The sequence below is a fragment of the Cupressus sempervirens genome, chromosome 9, assembly GCF_028749045.1.
Source record: "Cupressus sempervirens isolate cs-2001-9-10 chromosome 9, ASM2874904v1, whole genome shotgun sequence".
In the NCBI taxonomy this organism is placed as follows: Eukaryota; Viridiplantae; Streptophyta; class Pinopsida; order Cupressales; family Cupressaceae; genus Cupressus; species Cupressus sempervirens.
Window position 1 is genome coordinate 188805694 of NC_143126.1, and position 25827 is coordinate 188831520.

Consider the following 25827-nt stretch of genomic DNA (forward strand, 5'->3'; position numbering starts at 1 on the left):
ATGCTAGAAAAGAAGATTTATTCAGGTTGATGCAGATTCAAGAACATAAAAGTGTTGTTTGGATGGAGGGTCCCTTAGGTTGGATTGCTTGGGTGGTCAATTACTACAATGTTCTTAGTTAGATAGTCCTTTTGCTCCTCTTTTTGTTATGTTGTACAGCTGATATTGTTATTCCTTAGTGAGACTTGGCCTCCTTGTTGATTTTCGTGGCGGTATTTTGGTTGCTTTGTATTTTCTGATACTCTTATATCTAATAGAAAAAAAGTGGAGGGAGATAAAAATTGCTGGTAAATAATTAACGGGAAGGATTTTCAATTTTTCGGCCAAACTGACAACTTTCCCGGCCAACTTGCAAATTTTTCGTCAAAAATTTAATTTCTAGGAACAAAGTTCCCACAAATAGCCTATTGGCTAAAATGTTAAGAAAAAATAACATTCTACAACTACAAGTACCTCCTTATTATAATAATCTGTGAGAGATAGCCACAAATTACACTTCTAGATTTGTGTCCCAAAACCCTCTTTTATTCCTATATATGTAGCACCAATCACCGCCTTAGATTAGTCTAGAAAGTGAAACTTTCCTCTTTTGTCACCCAATGATTTATTGGTTCAGTTTCCCACCCAAGTGGTTTTTCTCTTTCTTCATTTTTTATATCAAAACTTGAGTCTTGATGACATAACTTATAGGAGCCATAACTTTTGATTTGGGTGTATGATTTGCTTGTATAATATATCATTGGAAAGTGTATAAAGAGCTCTATAATGACCCATGCATCTAAAGATATATGTGTCTAGATTTTGATTCTTTTAGGGGCCTCTAAGGTCTTAAAAACTCACTAGAGAACTTTTTTGAAATAAAAATATTAATATCTTTTAAACTGCTTAAGATATTGTGGTGATTATTTCACCAATCAAAAAGTGGTAATACTGAGTAAGTTTCCATAGTCTATAAGAATTTTTCAATTGTACTTCTATAATCAATTGTGTAACGATTTTTTCATCAATGTTTTGGATCACACTCTGTGATCCATCATCAGGATGAAAGAAAGAAAGTAAGAGGAGACAAATGATGATGGATCACTTTTCTCCTTTTTCTCCTATTGCTTTCTCTCTTTCATCTTGATGATGGATCAAAGAGTGTGATCCAAAACGTCGATGAAAAAATCTCTACACAATCGATTCTAAAAGCACGACTAAAAAAGTGGTAATTCAAAGTGTCCACTGATACATGAGCATGAATGCACCACTAACCATTCACTCAAAATCATCAATATTTTTGGACAAATGTCCCAATAATAGAACACAAATGTCCTAATAGTGATTCACAAATTTCCAATAGTAATACACAAATAAACTAATGATAGTTAAATAAAACCTTAAGTAAAAGAAAAATTAGATAGTGGTAATGGTTAATAGATCTCTAACCACTATAGGTACCTTCCCCTACATACACACAATGAAGCATTAGCACTACGAATCAAGATCATAGGATTATTATTATTAATTTAATTTGAATGAATAAACTCTTAAGGCATATAGAAATCAAGTAAAAATATAAAAACAAACTATTTGTCAACTCCCAAATTCAATACGCAACAATATTAAGTTCCCTGTCGGAAAACACAAACTATAAAAGTCGAAAATTTCCAAGCGTGAGATGTGCAGATTCAGTCCAGAGAGCTTGGAATGCATACCGTGTAGAGAGAAAAATTGCGCAACTGTAAGGAAAACGGTACAGGTATGCCATTTTCACTGTTACTGCAGTTAAATAGAAATCTTAATTGCGAAGGCAAAATTATTACACTTGTAGACGTTTGTTCACAGCCTTTTCAAAGTCCACTAGCATTCCGGCCTTGAATGCATCGGCTATTTTGTGTAGTGAACAGAATAATAAAAAACAAAGAGCAGTGAAATTTATTTGAGTAGATCAAAATGCACGGGAGACCTCGAAAGTCGTCAGGCGATGGAGAAAAAGAAGCCGCAGAGGCAGCTCGACTTCAGTCCCTGCAATCTCAATTCTTTAAGAATCATCACGACAAAATGTATGCCAAGTCTAATCCAGATTACAGCATCCATTTGTCTCTGCATTAAAAACAACCCGTATTTGTTAATTAGGGTATAAAAATCTTGCATGGAGAAACAAAAGGTTTAGGAATACATATGAAAGTAAAAACATCTGATCTGATATGTATATTATTTTTGAGCAGATATAGTAAAGAAGCTCTCGAGATTAGTGCTAGTCTCGCTGAAATCAATCCTGAAATTTACACCGTATGGAATTACCGTAAGATTGCTGTAAAAAATATGGTGGAATCTGAAACCGATGGTGATGTAATCAGGGAGATCCTTAACGGCGAACTTCGCTTGGTACTGTCTTCCTGGCTTATTTTAATTTTAATTTGACCGTGGCAAGTAATCTTTTTATGTATTTCCTTTCTTATAAGGAACTGTGAGCTGTGAAACCTCGGGTATTTTTGTTGAAAAATCTATTTGAAAATAGAAATAAAATCTCTTTAATTTATTTATTTCTGGCTTACTGAGACTGGAGACGTTGAATTTCTCTCCCTCGTTGTCTTTTGTTTTTATAACTTATTTTAATATAATAAATTACCGGTGTTTTTCATTAAAATTAGACGTGTCTACACACAGACACGAGGGCTCTATGTTTATCAAAGTTGGAACTTTGTGTTTTCGCACGGCAATGTGGGTACTGCTTGAGAAAGAAGTTGGCTTATACTTGGTAGGCTTAATTTAGGCTCAGAGTTGTAAACAACGTCAGTCACCTTAACATAATCAAAATCCTCAATAATGGAGTAAAATCGCATACAGTGTCTCCCATTATATACTAATTTTTAAAAATAAAGAAGCAATTAAAAAGGAATTCAAATACTGAAATAGAGATTAAAAACCACAATACAAAACAATAGTTTTATAGTGGTTGGACAAAATGGCTGCACGCATTCTTCAAGCAGGGCAATATCTTCATTCACTTCTCATAGATACAATACATCCTCTCTGCAGCCATATCTGTACAATTGTTAAGCTCTTCAAATATGAAGAGACAACAAAGAAATGAGAATCGATGGAGGAATCCAATGGTTGCATGACTGGTAGACTTCACATTCACAACAATCTCCCAAAAATCTCCCAAATGAAGTCCAATCCAACCAACCACGAACAGGGGTATATTTCAATCAAGTCCAGAGAAGCTTTGCAAGACTGAAACCTCTCCAAATTCTGCTAAAAAATATCTTCTCCTAAACGAAAGTTGCTGGAAGTAGAGAGCACTTCAAATACACCATCTCCAACTCCAAACTCCACACGCCTTTATTGAATGATCTGCCTGAATCTAGGCATTTCCCCATAACCAAAAGGAGAATAAAAATACGGTGGAACATAAGGTCTTCATGGATGGCATCCAAAATAGGGATTGAACTTTCGTCTTTGAAACTGTTTTGTTCCTGGAACATATGCTTTTTTAGTGGTAACCTTCAACTGCCAACTATGCAGTTCAGACTTACTGAGAAGAAGAGCATTCTGAACTGTCTCAAGTTCAGCAAACTCAACATAAGCATTCCCTTTTTGCTGACCAAACTTGTTTGTCAAAATTGTAAGTTGCTCAGACTTACTGAGAAGAAGAGCATTCTGAATTATCTGAAGTTGGACTCAGCATAAGCATTCCCTTTTGGCTGACCAAACTTGTTTATCAAAATTGTAAGTTGATTCACTGTGCCACAAGACTGAAAATGATGTCATACTTCCTCTGGAATGCACAAGTAATCAATCTTGGCCTACATATTATTGAGGGAAACTCCCGCTTCTATCTCCTTAAGCCTCATTTTCATGTCTTCTAGTTTGTTGGTGGCAGCATCAATGTCTTCATTGGCATTGCAAATGTCTGTGTAATGGGGAAGAATATGGTTTTCCATGTCTCTGTCTATGTTGCCTTTCACATGTTGAGGAACATCACTTCCATACAGCTTCTCCTCCATATTCTCCTTGCTGACAATGTCAATAAAAGAATCTGGCAAAACCAAACTACTCCAGGCAGGTGTTTCATTTTTGCAGATGACAATCAATTTACAGGAACCACACTTGAGCTGTGATGAAGGGTCACATGCAATGAGGATCTATCAACAATAATGACTTCATGGTATGACAGGTCATATTTTAACCCGTCCCTCAGAAGAACCACTAGAGGAAGGCATTCTCTTCCCATGTGAGGACTATTGTGAGGTAATGGGTAAATACTTGCTTGCTTATTAACAGAGACTGAAAGGTCAATTTATACAAAAGAACAAAGCGGAAAGAATAGAAATATTCTATTCTAACAAATAAAACTAAAAAAACGAAAGCTAACTAAAGCTAACTAAATATTTACAATAGATAACCATTAACTAATAATAGACGTCTTATCTATTATTGTAATACCCTCCCTTAATGGTTAATCTATTGAACACACCAAGCTGTCCTCTGAATTTGACTAACTTATCAGGACCAAGAGGCTTGGTGAGAATGTCTGCAGTCTGATCTGTGGTAGGAACATACTGCAGATCTATAGTCCCGTCTTCAACCAGCTGTCGTATGTAATGACAATGAACATCCACATGCTTGGTTCGTTCATGGAAGATTGGATTCCGTGCTAACTTGATAACGCCTTCGTTATCAACAAACAGAGGAGTCGGTCCTACTGGTGACATCTGCATATCCCCAAGCATCCGACGAAGCCAGACAGCTTCACATCCTGCCTTAACAGTCCCTCTGTATTCAGCCTCTGTAGAAGAGAGAGAAACTGCCTGCTGCTTCTTGCTGGTCCATGTGACTGCACCGGATCCCAAACTAAACACGTATCCAGATGTTGACTTTTTATCATCAACAGAGCCTGCCTAATCTAAATTTGTGAACCCACTGAGTTTAGGATTAGAACTCCGAGAATACAGAAGTCCATAATCAGAAGTGCCCTTTCACATAATGAAGCACACGCTTTGCTGCCATCCAATGATCAGCCTTAGGAGCTGTCATAAAGCGTGAAATATAGCTGACTGCGAAACTGATATCAGGCCTAGTAGCAAAGAGGTAGATGAGGCTGCCTACTAGTTTCCTGTATGTAGTATCATCAACGGAAGGAGAATCAGTCTTTGCTGCGAAATCCTTTCAGAAGGATAAGGGCAAGTTTCAACAACCATCTCAGCAGAAGTCTTCTACTCCAGCATCCGATGGTACCAAAAAGAAGAACATTCAATGCAACTATTGTCAAAAGTTTGGTCACATGAAGGTTGAATGTCGGAAATGCTTAGCTGCCCAGTCTAAGCAATCAGGTTCACAACCCAAAGCGAACAGTGCAGAGCACACTGAGCAGGCAGAATTTGCCTTTTACGCCTTTATGGCTAAAAGACTTGTAGATCATGTGAAGTCATCTGCCTGGTACATTGATTCAGGTGCCTCTCGACATTTCACTCATCGTAGAGACTGGTTTACTGACTACCAGCCTTATTCAGATTCGATTATTTTTGGTGGCGGAGAAGAGTACATGGTTGTCGGTAAAGGCAACATTCAGATTTAGTCTGTTGGGAGGAATCTCATAATCCTTGATGTGTACTACATTCTAGGGATGGAACTCAATCTACTCGTAGTCAGTTGCTGCAACATTCTCCACACTTGGCAGTCACCTTCAGTTCACATCAGTGCACCATTACTGATCGGGCGACTAAGTCTACTGTTGCAGTTGGTCTTGAGGATCATGGTCTTTTCAGACTTACTGATTCTGGTGATTCTCAGGACTTAGCTATGGCTGCTCGGCGATCTTCCATCAACACACTTTGGCATCAACGATATGGGCACTTAAATGTGCATTATCTCTCACAACTTGCTCGGGATGAGCTTGTTTTTGGTTTGCCAGAGATTCAAACTCAACACCTTGGAGTTTGTGATGCATGTCAAGCTGGGAAGCAACATCGCACACCTTTCCCCAGTGGCGATTCTTGGCGAGCTTCTCAGGTACTTCAGCTTGTTCATGCTGATATCTGTGGCCCTATGGCCACTCCTTCTGTTCTTGGGTTCAGGTATTTTCTATTGTTTGTAGATGATTTCAGTAGAAAAATGTGGGTGTATTTCCTTAAAAAGAAATCAGATGCATTTACTGTATTTCAGAAGTTTAAACCCTTAGTTGAAAAAGAGTCTGGGAAATCTATTATTACTCTTAGATTAGACAATGGGGGGGAATTTTGTTCTAATGCTTTCTCCAGCTTCTATGATACACATGGCATCCAACGCCAGTTCACCACACCCCACATGCCACAACAAAACAATGTAGTTGAATGTCGGAACAGGACAATCACCGAGATGGCTCGTTCCATGCTCGAACACAGACATGTTCCGAAGCAGTTTTGGGCAGAAGCAGTTAACACTGCAGTTTATTTGTTGAACCGGTCACCCACAGTGGCGGTCAAAGGTAAAACTCCGGAAGAGGCCTGGTCAGGTCGCAAGCCCAGAATCAGTCACCTGAAGGTTTTTGGCTCTCTTGCTTTTGTTTGGATCCCTGATGCTTCATGCACCAAGTTGGATGCTAAGAGTTAGAAACTGATGCTTGCTGGATATAGCAGTCTTCACAAAGCCTACTGCCTGATTGATGTTGAGACATCTCGTCTCATATACAGCCGCGATGTAGTCTTTGATGAGCAACGAGGACCATTCATGCCTTTTTCTCCTGTTCCTGATCCAGCAGACCAGCCAATGCAGGCTCATGATTTGGGAGTTCGGCTTCCATGAGGTCCACCTGATGGGAGGGCTCCAGTAGCTCCTGCAGTTCCAGTCATTCCAGTGATAAGCAGTAGGGTGCAGAGATCAGTGAACTTCAGATCAACACCAGTAGATGTGATGTTGAGAGTCTTGATAAAATGCTCATAGGATTTTGGTAAACTCCAAAGAGTGATTACCACAATATCCTCTTCCTCCATCTTGCGACCGATGGCAAGTAGCTGATCACGGATTTCCTGAATTCGATTCAGGTGTGCCTGGAGCGTGGTGCGCTCATCCATGACAATAGAAAACAGAGTGTTTTTTAGAAAGAAGGCTTTGCTCTTGTCGGAAGTCTCATGAAGACCTTTGAGGTGTGTCCAGATTTCAGCAGCTGTCTTGTCGGATGGAATCTGAGAAAGCTGATCATCAACCACAGATAATTTGAGAAGCATTATTGCCTCTCAATTATTTAGATCCCATGTATCTTGATCAGGACTCGGAGAAGTTGGACGTTGCGTAACACCCAAAACAAGTTGATCGGTGTTCCGATATTCGAAGATTGCAATGATGCGCTGCTTCCAGGTTCCATAATTGCGACCATTGAATTTGGAGTTATGCTCGAGCAAAATATTTGTCAGAGATGCCATGACACATTTTCCAATGAAAATTGTGAAAATCTGTGAAGGCACGTTCTTCGAGGCAAAAATACGGAAGACCCAGAAGAATCAAAGAATGACCCAAAAGAGAGCTCAAAAAATCCAGAAGGAATTTGCTGTCGTTTTCTTGATCCGCTGGCTCAAAAATCGAGGCACGAAAAATGAGGCACCCAGAAAAAACAGACGACAACCCAGTTGAGCTTTCGAAAAAACCACCAAGAATTTGCAAACAAAAAATTTTTTTCGACCCCAAAAATTAGGGTTTCGAACAAAATATCAGTCGGCGGCCATGGAGGTCGAATTTTGTAAAAAAGTGGTGGTTTTCAGTCGACTAATGCTGGTCACGGCAGTATGGAGGTCAGAAAACCAACGCCTTGAGGTCAAGCACAGGAAAAAAATGACCATGAAAAATGCAGATGTCTGATTTCCAAAATTCGAGTCATCTGAAGAAAAACGTAGAGCCATTTTTGGTGTAAAATCTCTGACGATTTTCCAGAAAAACGCACTTTTCCCCTGCGAAAATCACTATGTGAAGATCCAGACAGATGCAAATCGCACGGGATGCAATAGTTTCCAATCATGGATAGCAGACAATCGCTCGGGATGCAGATTTTTTTTTTCAAACCTAGCTGAAAACTATTACAGTTGCGATTTTTGAAAAACTCAACAAAAAACCCTAGTCGAAAATCTGAGGTTTTTAGAAAGCAAGAATCACAGAATAATTTCGAAAATTGGCTCTGATAATTTTGGAAAAGAAATTATAAATTTCGAAAAAATTAAGAAATATGCTCTGATACCATATTGCGTGGTAATTGGTAAATACTTGCTTGCTTATTAACAGAGACCGAGAGGTCAATTTATACAAAAGAACAAAGCGGAAAGAACAGAAATATTCTATTCTAACAAATAAAACGAAAAAAACGAAAGCTAACTAAATATTTACAATAGATAACCATTAACTAATAATAGACGTCTTATCTATTATTGTAATAAGGTCCCAATGATGTTTTAGAACGCCGTGATATCTGATTCTCGACATTGGTTGCAAAAATCCCTAAGTGAAGCATCACAAGTTTTTGTAGAGTGCCCATAACTTCCCCTATTGCCATCATCATACTGAACATACTCCACTGATATAACCTTATCTGACTTCTCTGTTGGAATTCAAAGCCTTTGTTGATTCTTTTGGTGGTTCAAACTTTATATTGAATGAAAGGTCAATTCCTCCTAATCCTTACATTGAGCACTTTCTTATAGTGCTCAAAATGTTTGCCAAGTGCCCTAACTATGGTATGAGCAGAAGCAAACACTGTCTTTGCTGATTTCAAATTTCTAGAAGATCGTTTGCCATTTTCAGAGCAATTACTACCTTGCTCTGCTTGCTTTGTCAATTCCACCAGTCAACCTTCCACACATAGTTGATGTCTCTGCCTGCTAAATTCTGTTTAGCCCAGTCCTCTGCTGACATCCTGAACCATCATCACAGCTTTTCGTTTTTTCTTCTTTATTTTTTTGGTATTTTAAGTCTAGTACTGAGTTTTCCAAATTGAATTAGCTAGGTTTTGTGATTTTTGCAGATTTTAGGCCTTTTTCTCATCTTTTTTGTGTTCCTTTTATTAGTGAGTTCAGAGTACCTTTAGTGGTCTCTGTTGACTCCCATAGGCTGACTATGGCAAGTTTCTTGGAATATCTTAAAGTTTATGATTATGGATTGTATAGAACACAGCTGTATGGACTTTTAGGTTTAAGAGGATTTGATTTGCCTGATTCAGGGCCTATTTTAGTCTCTCAAGATTTGCAAAATCTGAAAGTTCCGATTGGAATTGAACAGATACAGAAAATTGTATCCCTCTACTACTAAAATAGCAAAATAAATGAAATGAAATGAAATTCTTTAATGGTGTCCAGGAGACCAGATAGTCTAGGGGACCTGAGATTGGAAACAACACAATAGCCCAAGAGACCCAAGTAACAAATCCCCACCCCTACTTCTGTTTCTTGACTATTTCTTTGGTGACATGGTTCTAAATTCTAATGCTATGGATTTTGATCAAGTGATCTTTCTTATTCACAATTCGCTTCTCTTGTAAAGTAATTTGAGATTTAATTTTTAGAATATTAGCACATTTCGCTTGAATGTCTTCATAAGAGTAACTATTTGTACCAACCTTGGTGTGCAGAGACAATAAATCATGTCAAATCACTTCTTGGGTGATTTCCATCTTGTTTAGAACCTAAGATGGTGTGAGCTATTTTTTAAATGGGCAAATAGCTTTTTAGCTTTCAATTTTATATCTGCCTCTATAGAGTGGTTTTGCTCATGGTCACATGTGAGATTGGAATGTGGCATTATATTTTCTTTTTTATACAAGATGCTTTGTCCACATCACTGCTTTGAGTTTCTCTCTCACATACCTTTTAATTATTGCATTTACATATGTGCATTCTTGCGTATTAACTCTCCATTTACTTATCCACTTGATATTTTGATTCATCCTTGTGCTTTTTCTTATATTTAGCTTTTCTCCCACCACACTTCTGGGCCAGGGTTAAACTTCCATGTTCCCTATATTCTTCAAATAGTCTAACAACTGAGTCATCACAGCCGTTTCAACTTGGAAGGCTCCAGCCTCAGCTAAGGCAATCTCATACGTGGCCATGCCTTAAATTCTATGTTTGTACTATACTAAAACTAATAAGAGTAAGTAACATCTAGTTTTGATTAAAAACAAGATTAGAAAGTAGGAGGTATTTTCTACAAGTCAAATTGTGATATTGCTAACTGGATTTAACTGTGTAGTTTTTGAGTCAAACTCATTGACCCATGTTTCATAAGGGGCTTTCTAATGAATGGTTCATAAGGTACAACACTTGGTGAAGGTTTTGTAAATGGGGTTGTAAGCAGAGTGAGTTTAACCATGGAGGAAACTCTGTAGTTAAGCGTAGTATTACTCGGATGGGTGACCTCCAGGGAAGTCCCAGTGCTTCACCTCTATGAGCATCACCTAGATCCAGTGAGTACTGAGTGTTCCATTTATTCTCATGAGAGGTGGATTTGTGTGAATCACTACTCTTGAAACATGGGTCAATGAGTTTGACTCAAAAACTACACAGTTAAATCTTGACAGTAATATCACAATTTGACTTGTGGAAAATACCTCCTACTTATCAATTGATGAGCTTAAGGGGCATTCTAATGAATGGTTCATTAGGCACAACAACCTTCGTGAAGGATTTGCAAATGGGGTTGCAAGCACAGTGGGTTTAACCATGTAGGAAACTCCATAGTTAAGTGTGCTCAAGCTGGGGATGGGTAACCTCCTAGGAAGTCCTGATGCTTCACCTCCGTGAGCATCACCTAGATCCAATGAGTGCTGAGTGTTCCATTTATTCTCTTGAGAGATGGATTCATGTGAATCACTACTCATGAAACATGGGTCAATGAGTTTGACTCAAAAACTACATAGTTAAATCCTGATAGCAATATTATAGTTTGACTTGTTGTGAAAAATACCTCCTATTTATCAAGATTAAAATTTCCAAGATTGTCAAGAAGATAGAGTAAGATGTTAATGTATATATATATATGAGAAGTATCAACTGAAGTGGCATCGGTCAAGGCTATTGAGAACAATTTTGTTTTCCCCCTAAAAAATTGCAGACTAGAAACGTACACGGACTCCCACTAACTTTTACTTTTTTAGAGAATTTTGAGCTATGTGTGTCTTACGTAGTGATAAAGAAAGAGACCGGCGAGAAGTTCATATCACAAGCTTTGTTTGAAATGGGTGTTTGTTCATGTTGAACAAAAAACTAAACCAAGATACAAGATAGCGTTGAAATTAATAAACAAATATATAGATGTAATTTAATAGGATTCAAGATATAATTGTGTTAAAATCTGACTAATTTTAAATAATAATAATAACAATTCATTTAACTAATCGCATCAAGTATATATGTTCAATTGTACATGATAATTCATAATAGTTATGCTACGGTTGGATAATTATTCTAAAGCGAACCTTTTTTAATTTTTATAAGTTACACTTATTTAAAGGTGGGGTAAACTAAGATTAAGGAATGCCACATTATCAACAACTCTTCAAGTGTCATAAGTAGGTCAAACGACGTGCAAGTCAAAGTAAGGCTAGTCTTATAACTGAGAGCCACTAGGCAATACTACTCTAAGCTCCTGGTGAACCCTAATCACCAAGGTCACACTAACCATGGACTCATTTGTCTTTGCCATTTCTCAGAGATCATGTGCCCATTGATCATAAACATACCTCATCCCTCTTTTTTGAAAATACTTTTCCCCCTTTCTCTTAGAGGCTGCATTGGTCCTGTACCCACTTGTCAAACAACAGTAGTGAGTCTGTTATCATAGCATAGAAGTATCATTAAATACATAATGTAAAAAAACAATTACATCTATCTCAACTTGCCTGATCATAAACAACAATATATTACATAATCTTCATTACTAAACAATATAATTTCAAAATCATCTTTCGATTAAATCTAGAAACCATCCAAGACATAACTTTACAAAACCATTGTTTAAATTAAATCCATAAACCATTTAGGGCATAATTTACAAAGCCACTATTTAATTTAAAACCAAAAACTATTTAGGGCACAATTTCCAAACTTACTGTTTAATCTAAATCCAAAAATCATTTAGGGCATAATTCACAAAAACCACTATTTCAATTAAAGCATTTTGGAGGAATGTGACATATTCTCCCCCTTGTGAATTATCGTCCTTGATGATAGAAAACCAAGTAAGAGTAAATATTTACATTACATATTGTTCAACTTAAGCTGATTGATTATAAACATTAAAAAAATAAGGGAGTTGCTGATGAATCTCATCATAATCCTCCCAAGATGCACTGTCTTTTGAGTATTGGTCCCACTGGAACTTACACTGCTTGTATCCATGGCCCATAGGCAAAGCTTATGTGCCCCGAGCACCCTCACAGGCTTGATCACGACCACCCCTAGGTCTCGCATGTGCAATGAGTTCCAGTTAATCATATGAGAAAAACCTGACATATATTTCTTAAGGTAGGAGACATGAAACACATTGTGCATCTGGGCTAAAGCTGGGGGTTAGAGCAATCTTGTATTTAATTGGTTTGATAACCCTGAAAACCTCAAAGGTTCCCAAATATCTAGGTGCTAATTTTGAGGATTTCTCAAACAAGATGGCATATTTCTGAGGCTTGACTCATAGGAGCACTTTCTTCCCTACCTCAAAGTGTCGGGGCATCTGCTCTACATTTGCAAAGCTTTTTTGCAGCTCAGTAGCTTTTGTTAATCTCTGTCGGATTAGTCTGACTTGACCTTCCATTTTCGATAGCATTTTGGGACCAAGTGCTATCCTATCTTCCAACTTATCCCAGTACATAGGAGTTCTGTACTTTCTTCCATACAATGCTCCGAAAGGAGCTATCTTTATGGATGATTGATAGGTGTTAGTGTAGGGGAACTCAGTATTGTTGGTCCATACAATACATTCAAAGTAGATTCTCAAGGATTTGGTTGACAATTAGTCTGACCATTTGCGTCTGGACAATAGGCTGAACTGATATTACTTCAATCACATCAGTTTCATGTCAGAATTTGTCAAGCCCTATCAGGCTTGTCCCAACATACTCCTTGCATACATCTCATGGTTGCACATTTTCAACTTGATCATAAACCACTTTATTCTATCTCTCCCATGACTTGAACATCATGACTATCTAAAGGTTTCAACTTGATAACTGCTCTTGGACAATTATACTACTTTAAGACCTTGACCTGACCATCTTGAGCTCTCGAATTGTTGCCAACCTACCTCTACACTAACACCTATTGACAACTAAGGAAAAAAGGGGGTCACCATTTGCAATGAGATGATATGAAAACCTCACAACATGTACCTGGAAATCTCCTAGGCCAGCTCACCTTACCCCAGTGGGGCTTTTGAAGTGATCGTGCTGGGATTGAACCCAATGTGTGCCTCTTAACCACCATCAATTTGGCCCAATGGACATAGTTTGTATTTCAGATAACTTATACTAAGTTACTGATTCGGATGCGGATTCCGAAGCGGATTCCGGAAGCGGATACGGGATGCGGGGATTTTTTTTTTTTTGGATGCGGATGCGGGAGGAAACGTATATATATATATATATATATATATATATATATATATATATATATATATATATATATATATATATATATATATATATATATATTAACATATGCAACGAAATGCAAGAAAGATACAAAAACAAATCATTTGATAAAGCATAATATGACTATGAATCTATGATACTTAACAGTTAATTGAACCCTTAAACAAAATTCAAGATATTTCAAAATTCATATGATATTCATATATCAATATCAATATGTGCTTGTCCAACATTAGCGTTTAGTCTTGACTCTTAAACAATAAGTTCAAATAGGTCATGTTCAAGATGCACCATGTGCCACACTAACATCATCACCGTCTCCAACTGTAACAAGATCATGAAGTGTTGCATCCAAATCTGCACACTCAGGGGCTACATCCCAAAGCTTTGTTGCCCCTTCCTTGTAATGATCATTCTTACGTGACAAAAGACGCAAGTTGGTGTGGACAAAGACCAAGTCCTCAGCTTTCTTGGAGCCTAACCGGTTGCGCTTCACTAAATGGATAAAGGAGTATGTACTCCAATTCCTTTCAACAGCAGAAGAACTAGCAACCTATATAGTTGTCACAAAACATACAAATGAAAAGCAAATTAATTTTATAGAATGTGTGAAACACTAAATTCTACAATGCAAGTGTAAACATAAAAATTTAAAACAAATTTACAAAACAAAATAAAAAACTTACTTGTGATAGGACTTTGATTGCAAGAGGTTGAAGATGCTTGAAAGGTTGACCATACATGTACCACCATGTGATAGCTCCCATTCTATTTTGGTCCTTTAGTGCAAATGGAGAATGCTTTAACCCCGAAGCAAACAACCCAAATTCTTCCCTCACTTTTTCATGCATTTCTTCCAGTGGGAAGAGTCTTGAAAGGGCTTTGTGGCACCCCTCAGTAACCTCCTCATCCGCAAATGGTGCAACTCTATCCGGCATACCAGCTATCTCCTCACTATAGTACTTAGGAGATAAGGCATATGCAAGGAGGTGCAATGGGGTAGTCATCTTATTCCAGCGATGGTTGATAATTGCTTGCACTTGTTTGCATAAGGCTTCACATTGTGTGGGGTCACTCTCATGTGCTTGTATAGAATGTTTTACCTTCTCAACCATGGTGTCCATGCCATCATACACATCCCCTAAGCAAGGTGTATCTGTATCAGCAAAACGGAGCATAGTCATGATGGGCTCGGTGAAATCCAATACATATGCCACACGAGCCCACCAACTCTCATTCAAGATCAAATTCCTGATCCTTTGTGCTCTTTCTGAATTTGAGATCTTCCATACACCCCATTGATGACCGATGACCATTTGACTTAATGCATCTTTTACCTTGAGGAGTCGTCTCATAACGATTGTATGAGATGCAAAACGGGTCTCAGCAACCTAAGCAAGTTAACAATATGTCAATTGACAATATAATTATAAATTTTAATTTTCAACTAAATTACAAAACCATGAAACTTAGTAATTTAAAAAAATTAATTTACCTTCAGCAACTCCAATTTGGAGTATGTTCTAAAAATGGATTGTGACATGTGGTGGTTGGTCACAAACATCTGTATGTCCTCCCCCTCTTCATATATTTTCTTCACCCAATCTACTTCAGTGCCAATCCTCTGCATGATCAAGTTAAGGGAGTGAACAGTGCACGGAGTCCAAAAAATATGGTCATACCGACTCTCAACTAAAGCACCCGCACCCCTGCAATTTTTGGCATTGTCAGTGACCACCTGTACCATATTCTCACTACCCACCATCTCAATGGCCTCAATGAGAATTCTAGAAATGAATTCCGAATCCTTCACTTGCCCTTCACAATCAATGGCCTTCAAAAACATTGCCCCTTTGGGGGAAATTGCAATCACATTAATCAGTGGCCGGTTTCTTGTATCCTTCCAACCATCTGACACAATAGTTAGACCCGAAGTTTTCCAAGATTTTTTTATTGGTTGAAGGTCTCTCTCTATATGTGCCCTCTCTTGTTGCAATAAAGTTGTACGCACCTTTTCATAGCCCGGGCTTGTGTAGTCAGCTTGTGATTCTTTGATTGCTGCCACCATTTCCTTCCAATATGGTGATCTCACCAAGTTGAAAGAAAGCCCATTCGCATAGAGGCAACGTGCAATAGCTTCATCAGCGCGGTCTCTTGCCCCCATTTTAAATGCGGTGTCCAATGGGCCTCTTTTACGGGTTGAAATTTCCACTTCTTCCTCATCCTCTTCTGGCACAGGTACCTGCAAGAATGGGTGTTGGGAGGATGCCATTGGTTCAGTGGGTGTCTTTGGCTTGCTCTTTGAAGAAGGACCTTGATAGTAGCTTTTTTTTGATCTATTGATCAATGCATCAGCAGCTTCTTGTTCTCTTACAAATGAAAGTATTTCTGCACTAGTCATCCCAGTACCATTTTTGCCTTTGCACATTCCAAATCCTTTGCCAGCAGGGCCCATAAAATGAAGCTTCACTCGAGAATATGAGCTATTGAAAGGTTTGCCTTTGTTACTTTGACAATAATTGCACTTCCAATAGTATGAGCCACCTCCTAAAACCTGTGATATCCGTGTTGTATGTCTCCACAAAGGAGAACCTACATCAATTTTAAAATTATCAGTCCCTTCCCCTCCTTGGCCCCCCACTGAACTTTGACTAGCACTACCACCGGTATCCATTCTTGTCTAGTTTTTTGCAACCTATTTTATAAGAAAATAAATAAATTTTAATTAGTTCCTAACAACGATGAACATCAATGATCATGCATACAAGTGGAAAGAAGTGAGAAAAACTACTAAAATAGATACCCAAAGTTGCTTCTACATATCTTTCAAAAAAAAAAATTTGAAAAAAAACTTTAAAAAAATCTTCAAGAACTTAAAAAAATCATCAAAAACTCAAAAAAAATCATCTAAATACTCAAGAAAAGGATTGATCACTTACCTTGAATGGTTTAAACTTCTTTGAGAAAGCTATCTCTCCCTCTTCGATCGATCCTCTTCAAAAATGCTGAACTTAGCTTCACAATGAAGGAGTGGCTGTAGGTGCGAACAAAACTCTAAAATGACTCTTGTGAATGCTTCTATGTTGTCTTCTAGGGTCGTTTTAGGGTTTTATTGTGAAAAAATGCTTTAAAAAATGCTTTTAGTCACATGTTGTTTCATATTTTAAGTTAAAATATACTTTATTTTATTAATTTTCCGCCTAACTCCCGTGGATGCGTCCGGATGCTCTCGGATTCCCTGCGGATGCTGCCCGGAAGCCACCCGCAGGCATCCGGATGCGGGTGGCTTCCGGGCAGCACCCGCAGCGCATCCGGAGGCTTCCCGCATCCGTCTGCATCGGATGCGGAAGCCAGGCCCTACTGGCACGAATCGGTATCTGAGAACTTATACTTTGTTCATAATCTCTAGTGAACAAATTTGATGTCAGTTAATTAGCTAGTGCTTTATCAGGGTCTGGGACAATCTTTGTTAGGTTATTCATTTTTTGAAGTAGCAATTGTAATTGATCTTTGTTCCATTGGCCAGTTTATTATGTATCATGCTAGTCTGACTTTTCTTGTTTATGTTGCAAAGATTAGGTGGAGAGAGATATAACTTATAGAGAGCTATAACTTATACTTTGTTCATAATTTCTAGTGAAGAAATTTGATGTCATTAAATTAAGTAGTGCTTTATCAGGCTTTGGGACAATCTTTGTTAGGTTATTCACTTTTGGAACTAGCAATTTTAATTGATCTTTGTTCCATTGGCCAGTTTATTATGTATCATGATAGTCTGATTTTTCTTGTTTATGTTGCAAAGATTAGGTGGAGAGAGCTTTGAAAAGGAACTTCAAGTCATATAGTGCATGGTACCACAGGAAATGGGTAATTAACATGGGTTATTTGGATTCCTCTTTGGATCGTGAATTTCATCTTTTAGATCAGTTTCTTAAAGCAGATGGCCGCAATTTTCATGGATGGAATTATCGCAGGTGATAAGTTGTGATGTCTAAATTATATTGACTTTTTTGCTTGCATTCAAGGGCATTTGGAGGACACATTTACATATTCTGTTTGGTATTTTGGTGCTTTCTAGATTTGTTGCAGCATTAAAAAAAGTTCCCAACGAGGAGGAGTTGGAATTTACGACAAAGAAGATAAATGAAAATTTCAGCAATTATTCTGCTTGGCACTACCGCAGGTGTGGACAATACCAGCCTCAGTTTCAGTTTACCTATTTTGATTTGTTTTGAAACAACTAAGCTTGCCACTGTTGGCCCCATAAAGTTCAAAATGAATCCAAATCATTAATCAATTACAATGCAATGCACTAGCAACAGAGCTCTTGCAAGCTCATGTGAAAGCCTTTTGAACAAGGTACTTTTGGATATAAATGAAAATTTCAGCAATTATTCTGCTTGGCACAACCGCAAGTGTGGACAATACCAGCCTCAGTTTCAGTTTACCTATTTTGATTTGTTTTGAAACAACTAAGCTTGCCACTGTTGGCCCCATAAAGTTCAAAATGAATCCAAATCATTAATCAATTACAATGCAATGCACTAGCAACAGAGCTCTTGCAAGCTCATGTGAAAGCCTTTTGAACAAGGTACTTTTGGATATAATCTAAAATAATATTTGTTCGAAACAGAGAACAGCTACCACAGACAGTGATTCAGATCTCCAGTCTGTCAACATTTGTTAGATGACTGTGAACTGTTTGTATGCAATGTAATTTGTTTGTTGCTGCAAGTTGTGATTAATGAGCAAAAGTATTTCCTTATTCACCATGATGAAATCTCTGCAGTGATGCTAGTACTGACAAACATCAATGGAGTAAAATCCAATAGATACAAGTGATTATCATGCCGGAAGGAACCAATCTGGTGCCAGTGAACCAACTTCTATTCAAAAATCAATTGAAAAAAAATGAACATAAAGGAAGGTTGGAGATAGAGATAAATAACATACAAGAAAAGTCAAATAATTAACATTGATGAACCCAGCAAGTGGGAGGGGTCAACATTCAAATGGAACACCGATGAATAGGAGTATTTACAACAGTAGAATTCTCACAATCAGAGCTCTGTACTTTTTAGTACTTTCCAATCAAACAATCTCAGCAGTCTTTCCATAGTTTAGAATGGTATTGTTTCTGTATATAGAAACAGGTTTCTGGGCATAAAGATATATTTACTACATTGTAATCTTCATATTGCCCAATCAAACTTTGTATCTCATCAATTATGGATCACATCTACCTCTTCTTTGAGGCTTTTGGTTCCACAGAGGCCTAGCATTGAAAGAGATTTCATTTTTGTACCCCTTTCAACCAACATGTGGGGAAGGGTGCTTATATGTTACTAATCCATAGCTATTCTTTGAAACCAAAGTGCTTGGCTATAACGGATCAAATTACTTTAAACCTGGGTTTTCATGTTGAAGAGCTTCTTACTCTACACCTCAATCTTTGTAACTTCATCTTTCAACTTTTGTAGTCTTTCACAGTGATCACAACATTTTTTAATTGACATTGAAAGTTCTGTCTATAACTTCCATCATTTGAGTGGCCATTCTATCACAATCTTTAATTTTACTTGTGATATCCTTAATCTGCCCTAAAACCACAATTAGGATTATATCCTACCGAATAAATCTTCCTCAATACTATGATCTTGAATTTGCATTTTGCAATCACAACATGAAAGACATATGCAATATACATTATATATATAGTTAATCATAATGGCTAGTCAAACTGCATTATATTTGTATAGTATAAACCTATGCTCCATGGGTTGGTGTCCCCAGTGAAATTCTACCCGTACTCGTTCTAGGGATGATATAGGGACTAGAATTTGCCGTCCCTAAAGGTCTCCCATTTTTGCCAAATCACGTCTTGTCCCCGAAATGCCACTTTGAGAGCAGCAGGGTACAGCGGTATGGCTAGAAGCCTTGGGCCGGGTGTTACAGCCCAATTTTTGGCTCAATTTAAAATTGTTCATAAAGTCATTGAGGTTTCTTGGGAAGTCAGTTGACAAGTAAAATTAGTTACGATCATGTGAAAGGGTAAGATGATTAATCATTATAGTTTCATATGAAGTTGGCATGCTAGTTAGCCATTATGATGGTTTATGAATAATGATTGGTTATGGTAAATTGTTATTATATTGAGGAATATGATATAATCATGGAGAATTCCCTTGTAGGAACACGTCAAAGGGGGGAAGCATTGCTAGAAAGGAATTGGGCACGAGGGGCATCACCATCACAGAGCAAATAGGTACGAGCCTTGAATCACCATGGCTAAAAGGGTAAACGACTAAGCAAGCAAGAGTGTACATTGGACGACCATGAGCTAACTTGTTAAATTACATATCATTTAATAGTAAAAGAGATCACTAAGCATGAATTGGAAATTGAGCAAGTTCGTGCCTTTGTAATTGTGTTGTTAATTGGAGCCTCCTAGTGTATAAGCATGTCTTACCATATTGACATCATGATTCCTAAATATCTATACATGTACATGCATGTATATGTGGACATACATAAACCAATTATATATATATATATATATATATATATATATATATAATATATATAATATATATATATATATAAGGATGTATACGCATACTTGATATTTGGTGTATACGTAAGAAATATATGGTTGGGTTTTACACATGTATATGTATATACATACATACATACATATATAGGTATCCATAGATACCATGATACTATATACTAAGACAATATTATTATTTCCTTCACCTTGGCTATGGCCTATTATTATTTAATGTGAGGCCACCTTTCATATTCCTATATTATTTTCCTTCGGGCCTTATAAGTTGAGATGGCCATTTTAAATATTTGTGCTGATGACTTCTTGTTTGTATTTGTAACTCTCACCGCCAGCCTCTTCTTGTAACTAAGATAATGTGCAGATGATTTGTTCCCTATCTTTCTCCCCGCTGTCTGGGAAGCGTTCCTCTTCCTCTCGCAATTGTCCGAGTTTCTATTTGTTTGCAAGGCACAAACCCTTTGTAGCATGGATTACCTTCTATTGTTGCATCGTTATTTCCTCAGAACTATAGCTCGAGTTCTTACATTTGCTAGACACAAATTCTTCCTCCATTCCGAGTTCATATAGACCCCTGGGTAGAGTCATTGGAAAGTTGTGCTTGTCGTGCATCTTGGATTGATAGAATACGACAACAAGTTGTAAGAATTGATTTCAGGCGGAGCACATTCCAGGTAATGTTTGAATCTTGATGTGAACTCTGAAATATGTGCATCTAAATTTGTAGCTATTTCATGGCTCGTGTGGTATAGGTAGCCACTCGATGGGTGAGAATGTAAGTGAATAAGGCCTCTTTTCTTAAAGCTTTGATATTGAATCAGAATGCCAATTCCATGGAAAACTTTGATTCATATTCCATCAATTTGAATAATGAATTACAATTGATTGCTGGTGATTTCCATTTAGAATTAATCTCATAATGATATATGATTTTACTTGGTCAAATTCGTGAAATACACCTTATATAAGGACGTCTATTCATTAGTCTTGAGATAAGGACAACAAGCATAAGAAGATGGAAGTAAAGTATACTTCATGAATCTGTGATGAGTCGGGAAGGTACATAAGAAATTATCTGTGACTATAATTCAGAAAAAAAACACTTAAGCATACATCCGAAAAATTCATCTAGGAGGGCTATCTTGGCTGAGATGAAGGGTCAGTTGAAAATCATTAAACCATAGAGCTATTTTCTTGCATGAAAAGAAAATAACCATTAATAATAGTAATTGTAAGCTCAAAAGAAAAGAGATATTAATTACCAAGGGTCGGCTCATGGTAGTCCAATATTTAGATCTTGATGCCTAGTCGAGCGGTGGGATTGATACCCTAGTATCAGGATGCTTAATGGCTGATCAAGGTGTTCCATGTCTATTACCGAGTAGGGAGTGCCTTTCTTGTTAGAGATAGTGTGGGGATAAGTTTAGGCCCGTGGTTGGGAGGTTAAGCCCCTGACAATGTTTCTCCTCTCCACAAGATGCCAAGACATGCACCCGACAAAGATAAGTTATGCATTCAAACATTTGTTGGTAACATGTATTTTACTTTTACAATTTTTTAACAAGTAGAAGATATAATGGATTGATTTATATCATTGATTTAGTTATTTTCTTTAATGAAAGCAACTTTTAACGTCAATGTAATTGGTAACTAGTTTAGATCAATTGATCTTCCAACTAAACATGAAATATATCTATATGCAAGAGATATGTCTATCTGATGGATTGTTATTTTTGTCTTTCATTTATGTGAATACGAGTGTATCTTCTAACTGCATGTTATTGCCATAGTTAGCAATAGAAAGAAAATGAATCATACAGTGGTATTTGATGCCCTAAATGGTATAGTTGTATTTGATGGTAATTTATAGTGGTACAACTATTTGTGCCCTAAGTGGTATATGTGGATTAACCTAGGTTTTGCAGATGTTGCCCTAGGAAGATTCTGGTTTTAGAATTTAGGGTATGAAAAACTCATTCTAGGTTTACATTTATTGATGATGCTATCAATTGTTAGTTATGAAATTTCCGTTTAATTGATTATAACCATTAATCTCATTCACATGAACATAATTGTTATAACTATCTTCCTATGAATATGAAGTTGTAACTGTATTTCTTTGATATGCTAGTTGTTAGTTAAGACCCAGAAAAAGTGGATGTTACAATGGGGACAACTTAAGGTACCCTTCTCGAGAGTTCCCTATGGCTCAAGTCATTTTTGGACTGTTGGTGTTAAATAATGCATTTTAAATTTGAAAAATGGTCGGCTGGTCCACAAGGACAACCAAACCACATCTAACAATACCAAAACCTAATGTAAGCATAAAATAACCAAAAAGAAGAAAATGAAAGTCATTTTCATGTTTCGGAAAGGAAAAGAGAAGCTAGAGGAACAACTAGTAATGGAGTGCACAATAGTTGAAAGTGGAAGTTAGGGCATCAATGCACTTGAGTTAGAGTCTTAGACCTACCATCTAATTATTATGGATAGTTATATATTATTGTGAACTTCTATGCTTATTATTTAGTAGTTTAGTTTAGTATTTACTTTTTAATATTTATGTCATTTCATTGTTGAAATTTGGAGCCTTTGGGCATTTTTGCCTCTGGACATTTTTGCTACCTATATGCCATATATTGACAATGAAAGCATTTGAATTTTTTTATTTTGCTTATCGATTCAAATTTGAAATCTCAATTCAAGTCTAATTTAATGTATTAAGCTTCTAATGTGTCTATGAGGTGCTTTATCAATGTTATTATATATGCATATCTGAAATTTCTCTGTGTTCCCTATTTTTAATAGCTGTCCCCTACCGCCCCCTAAAAATTGGCCCTAATCCATATTCATACTAGAAACACATCCCCGACCCTATTCTAGAAACCTCATGAAAGACAGGTAAAAACTCATTGGGGGAAGAGACATGATTGGTCAGCTTGAAGCCATTTCTGGACCAAGCCTAAGAGTGGATGTCTACCACAACCCTCTTTCTTGGTGGCTTGTACCCACTTTTCCCAATCATGTCTCGTCTCCCTATAGATAGTTACCATCTTGTGGAGTCAAGCGAAAGTCATAAGAGGTTATTTGACTCTGTTAGTGCCCTCTTTTTCTTAGGCCACAATGGCTCTTTTTGGATGGCCTACATATGAGCACGCTCGCTACCCTTCTTTTGTACCTCAAGCCCTCCCTCTTACAAGGTGGATTTCAGACAGTATCTATATCTCAGTCATCTAAGATATGGAACAAGGAGGCATAATAGGTTGCCCTCAGACAACCATTCTCTCTCTCCATGCAATCACCCTCCATTCTACATGGGTAGAGATCTCGGATTTTGCTAGCAGTCCCTTAATATATGGATTGGAAGGGAAATTGTTGCAGGGTGCCCTTAGCCATTCTTTCCCTTTCACAGTGCAATAGGGTGCCCTAATCGTGGCTCTTCTTACTTGTCACTGTAGCCAGGATGCTCTTAGTGGTTCCCCTTGAGTGCAACTTCCTTCTTTACGTTATTCGATGGGCTGTCGTAGTTCTGCTATAATATATAACATTTATGTCACAGAGATGTGCAAATATATATTAATAGAAGCTAATCAATGATCTGTACATTACCATTGGAAATTTGAATATTATCAGATGACAGTTTAATCTGATTACTTGCTAAGCTTCCATTTTCTATATTTCTCCTCTGCTGTTTTATTTGAATATGTGATATTTTATTTGCTGGTGTCTTGTGTCTTTGAGGCTGATTTACTGATGAGGGCTTTATGATTTTTGACGATTAATGGACTGCTGAAAATGTTGAATTGCTGAGATGATCTGCTAATGCCTTATACTCTGACCTGTCCTTTTACGAGTATTGATTGTTGATATACAGGTTATTTATCCTTTGATTCACAGCATAATTTATCCCCTTCAATGTTTGGAATGGATCCTCCTTTACTGGTGGAAGGGTCACCACCTTTCATAACAATTGAGTTGCCACTTTTCATTGTTGTCATTGAGAATAATATATTACTCCCCAAATTGATCTCCCCTGGATAACTTCCTCAAATGAAATCTTCTCCCCTTTATATCCATCAATGTGAGGGAGAGTCACACCTCTTCATAATGGTCATGACCTTTCACAATTAATACTCTTTGAGAGAGTCACAATCCTTTATCATTTCTGCCCTTTGAGAGAGTCAAAACCCTTAATAATTATTACCTTTTGAAAGAGTCACTTCCTATTTCCTTCTCATTCCTTTCTTCTTCTATAAATCCTCCCTTGATTCCCATGTTCCTTTCTTGTAGATCAGAACCATTTCCAGATCAGACTATCATTTAATGTCCCCTTTTTGGGATGATATGGTTTATAATTGGATTAGCCTATTTTGCTGACCAGGAGGCTAATGGAGTTGTTCAGAGGGCTTTGTGTGGCAGTTCTGGTTGCCTTATGCAGAGAAGTGTCTGGTTCATGTTGAGCCTTCATTTGATGTTTCAGGACTTAGTTTCACACTCTTACTATTTATAGTTAGTCACTTTGTTAGTGGAGTCTAGTGTTGCTATTTATAGTAAGACAATTGGATGTGATGTGTTTGCAGTATCAATCTCATAGTTCAGTTGGTTAACTTGGTTTGGCCAGTTAATGAGTATTTATGGAGTTATTATTATTGAAGTCATTTTAATGATAATAAAATATCATAAAACTAAATTTTATGTGCACTTTATATTCAAAAGGGCCATGAGCCTTCATTTAAGTGACTTAAAGTGCAATGAATGATTTTAATATTTGAGGCCCATTTATTAAAGCACTTTATAAAGTAAAAAAACAAAACAAATATAAAGTATGTTTTAAAATAATTATTAAAAACACTTATTTTGGAGGGGCCATTTGTTAAAGCATTCAATAAAGTTGAAATAAAAGTATTTATATCATTGTAAATGATTAAAAGTGCACATGAATGAAATTGACCTCTTGTGGAAAATATATTAGCTTTTTGAAAATAAAAGAGAAATATTCATTCATTTTGACATTTTGAAGACTTTGAAGTTTGTGCTTGTGCTCTTCTAATGGAGAAGTAGAAACCAGGGTTTGTTGGTATTGGCATTGGAGAACAAAGATTCTTAATTGTGTTGGCATTCTAGGGTTGTGAAAGACAAACTGATGTTTGCTTGTGAGATTGACTTCATCCAAAAGCCAACATTGTGTTTTTTTGGAGATTATATCAAGGGTTTAGAAGAATATTTAATTGTTGATCAGAAGTTTGAGGATTAATTTTTGGAGAATACTTTTTGGAGGATAAATTTTTGGATATCTTCCTCAAATGAAATCTTCTCCCCCTTATATCCTCCAATCTGAGGGAGAGTCACACCTCTTCATAATGGTCATGACCTTTCACAATTAATTTAAGGCAAATCTCGTGATACAAAGACGAGCCAACTCCTTTTGTTCAGTGTATTGTCTCATAATGCTAAAGGACCAATGCATGATTGTAGATAAATTTGCAGATATTATTGGCCTTTTCAACAGATGATTTCATCCATTCAAGCTTGCGAATATTCTCCAACATGGTTCAAGACAATGGGCTGCATTCGGAAACTAAGCTTTTTTTCGGGTGCCTCCATTAAAAGTTTACATGTACTAATTCTAAATTAATAAGAAGTTTAGATGTTTTAAGATAATTTTAAATAA

The 25827-nt window shown here is 37.0% G+C and overlaps 1 protein-coding gene and 1 pseudogene across 6 annotated transcripts in view; one reads left to right on the top strand and one right to left on the bottom strand.

Moving 5' to 3' along the window:
* Nucleotides 1-1612: 1612 nt before the first annotated feature.
* The window catches only part of RGTA1 (RAB geranylgeranyl transferase alpha subunit 1), a 72751-nt gene continuing 48536 nt past the window's right edge, over nt 1613-25827 (top strand). For 2 of the 5 annotated variants that reach the window (XM_089799477.1, XM_089799480.1), the window contains exons 1-4: nt 1814-2045; nt 2211-2370; nt 17399-17565; nt 17670-17774. In XM_089799477.1, coding sequence (XP_089655603.1) covers nt 1936-2045; nt 2211-2370; nt 17399-17565; nt 17670-17774 — 542 coding nt within the window. In that variant the 5' untranslated portion in view covers nt 1814-1935. Of the gene's footprint in view, nt 1742-1813; nt 2046-2210; nt 2371-17393; nt 17566-17669; nt 17775-25827 lie in introns of those variants that run through there. The other 3 variants (XM_089799478.1, XM_089799479.1, XM_089799481.1) reach the window with 3 other exon arrangements.
* Nucleotides 3331-3995, bottom strand: LOC149538109 (polyadenylate-binding protein 2 pseudogene; annotated as a pseudogene). Its single transcript, XR_016355974.1, has 2 exons — nt 3732-3995; nt 3331-3627 (listed from the first exon to the last, which is right to left on the bottom strand). The product of XR_016355974.1 is annotated as a polyadenylate-binding protein 2 pseudogene (transcript).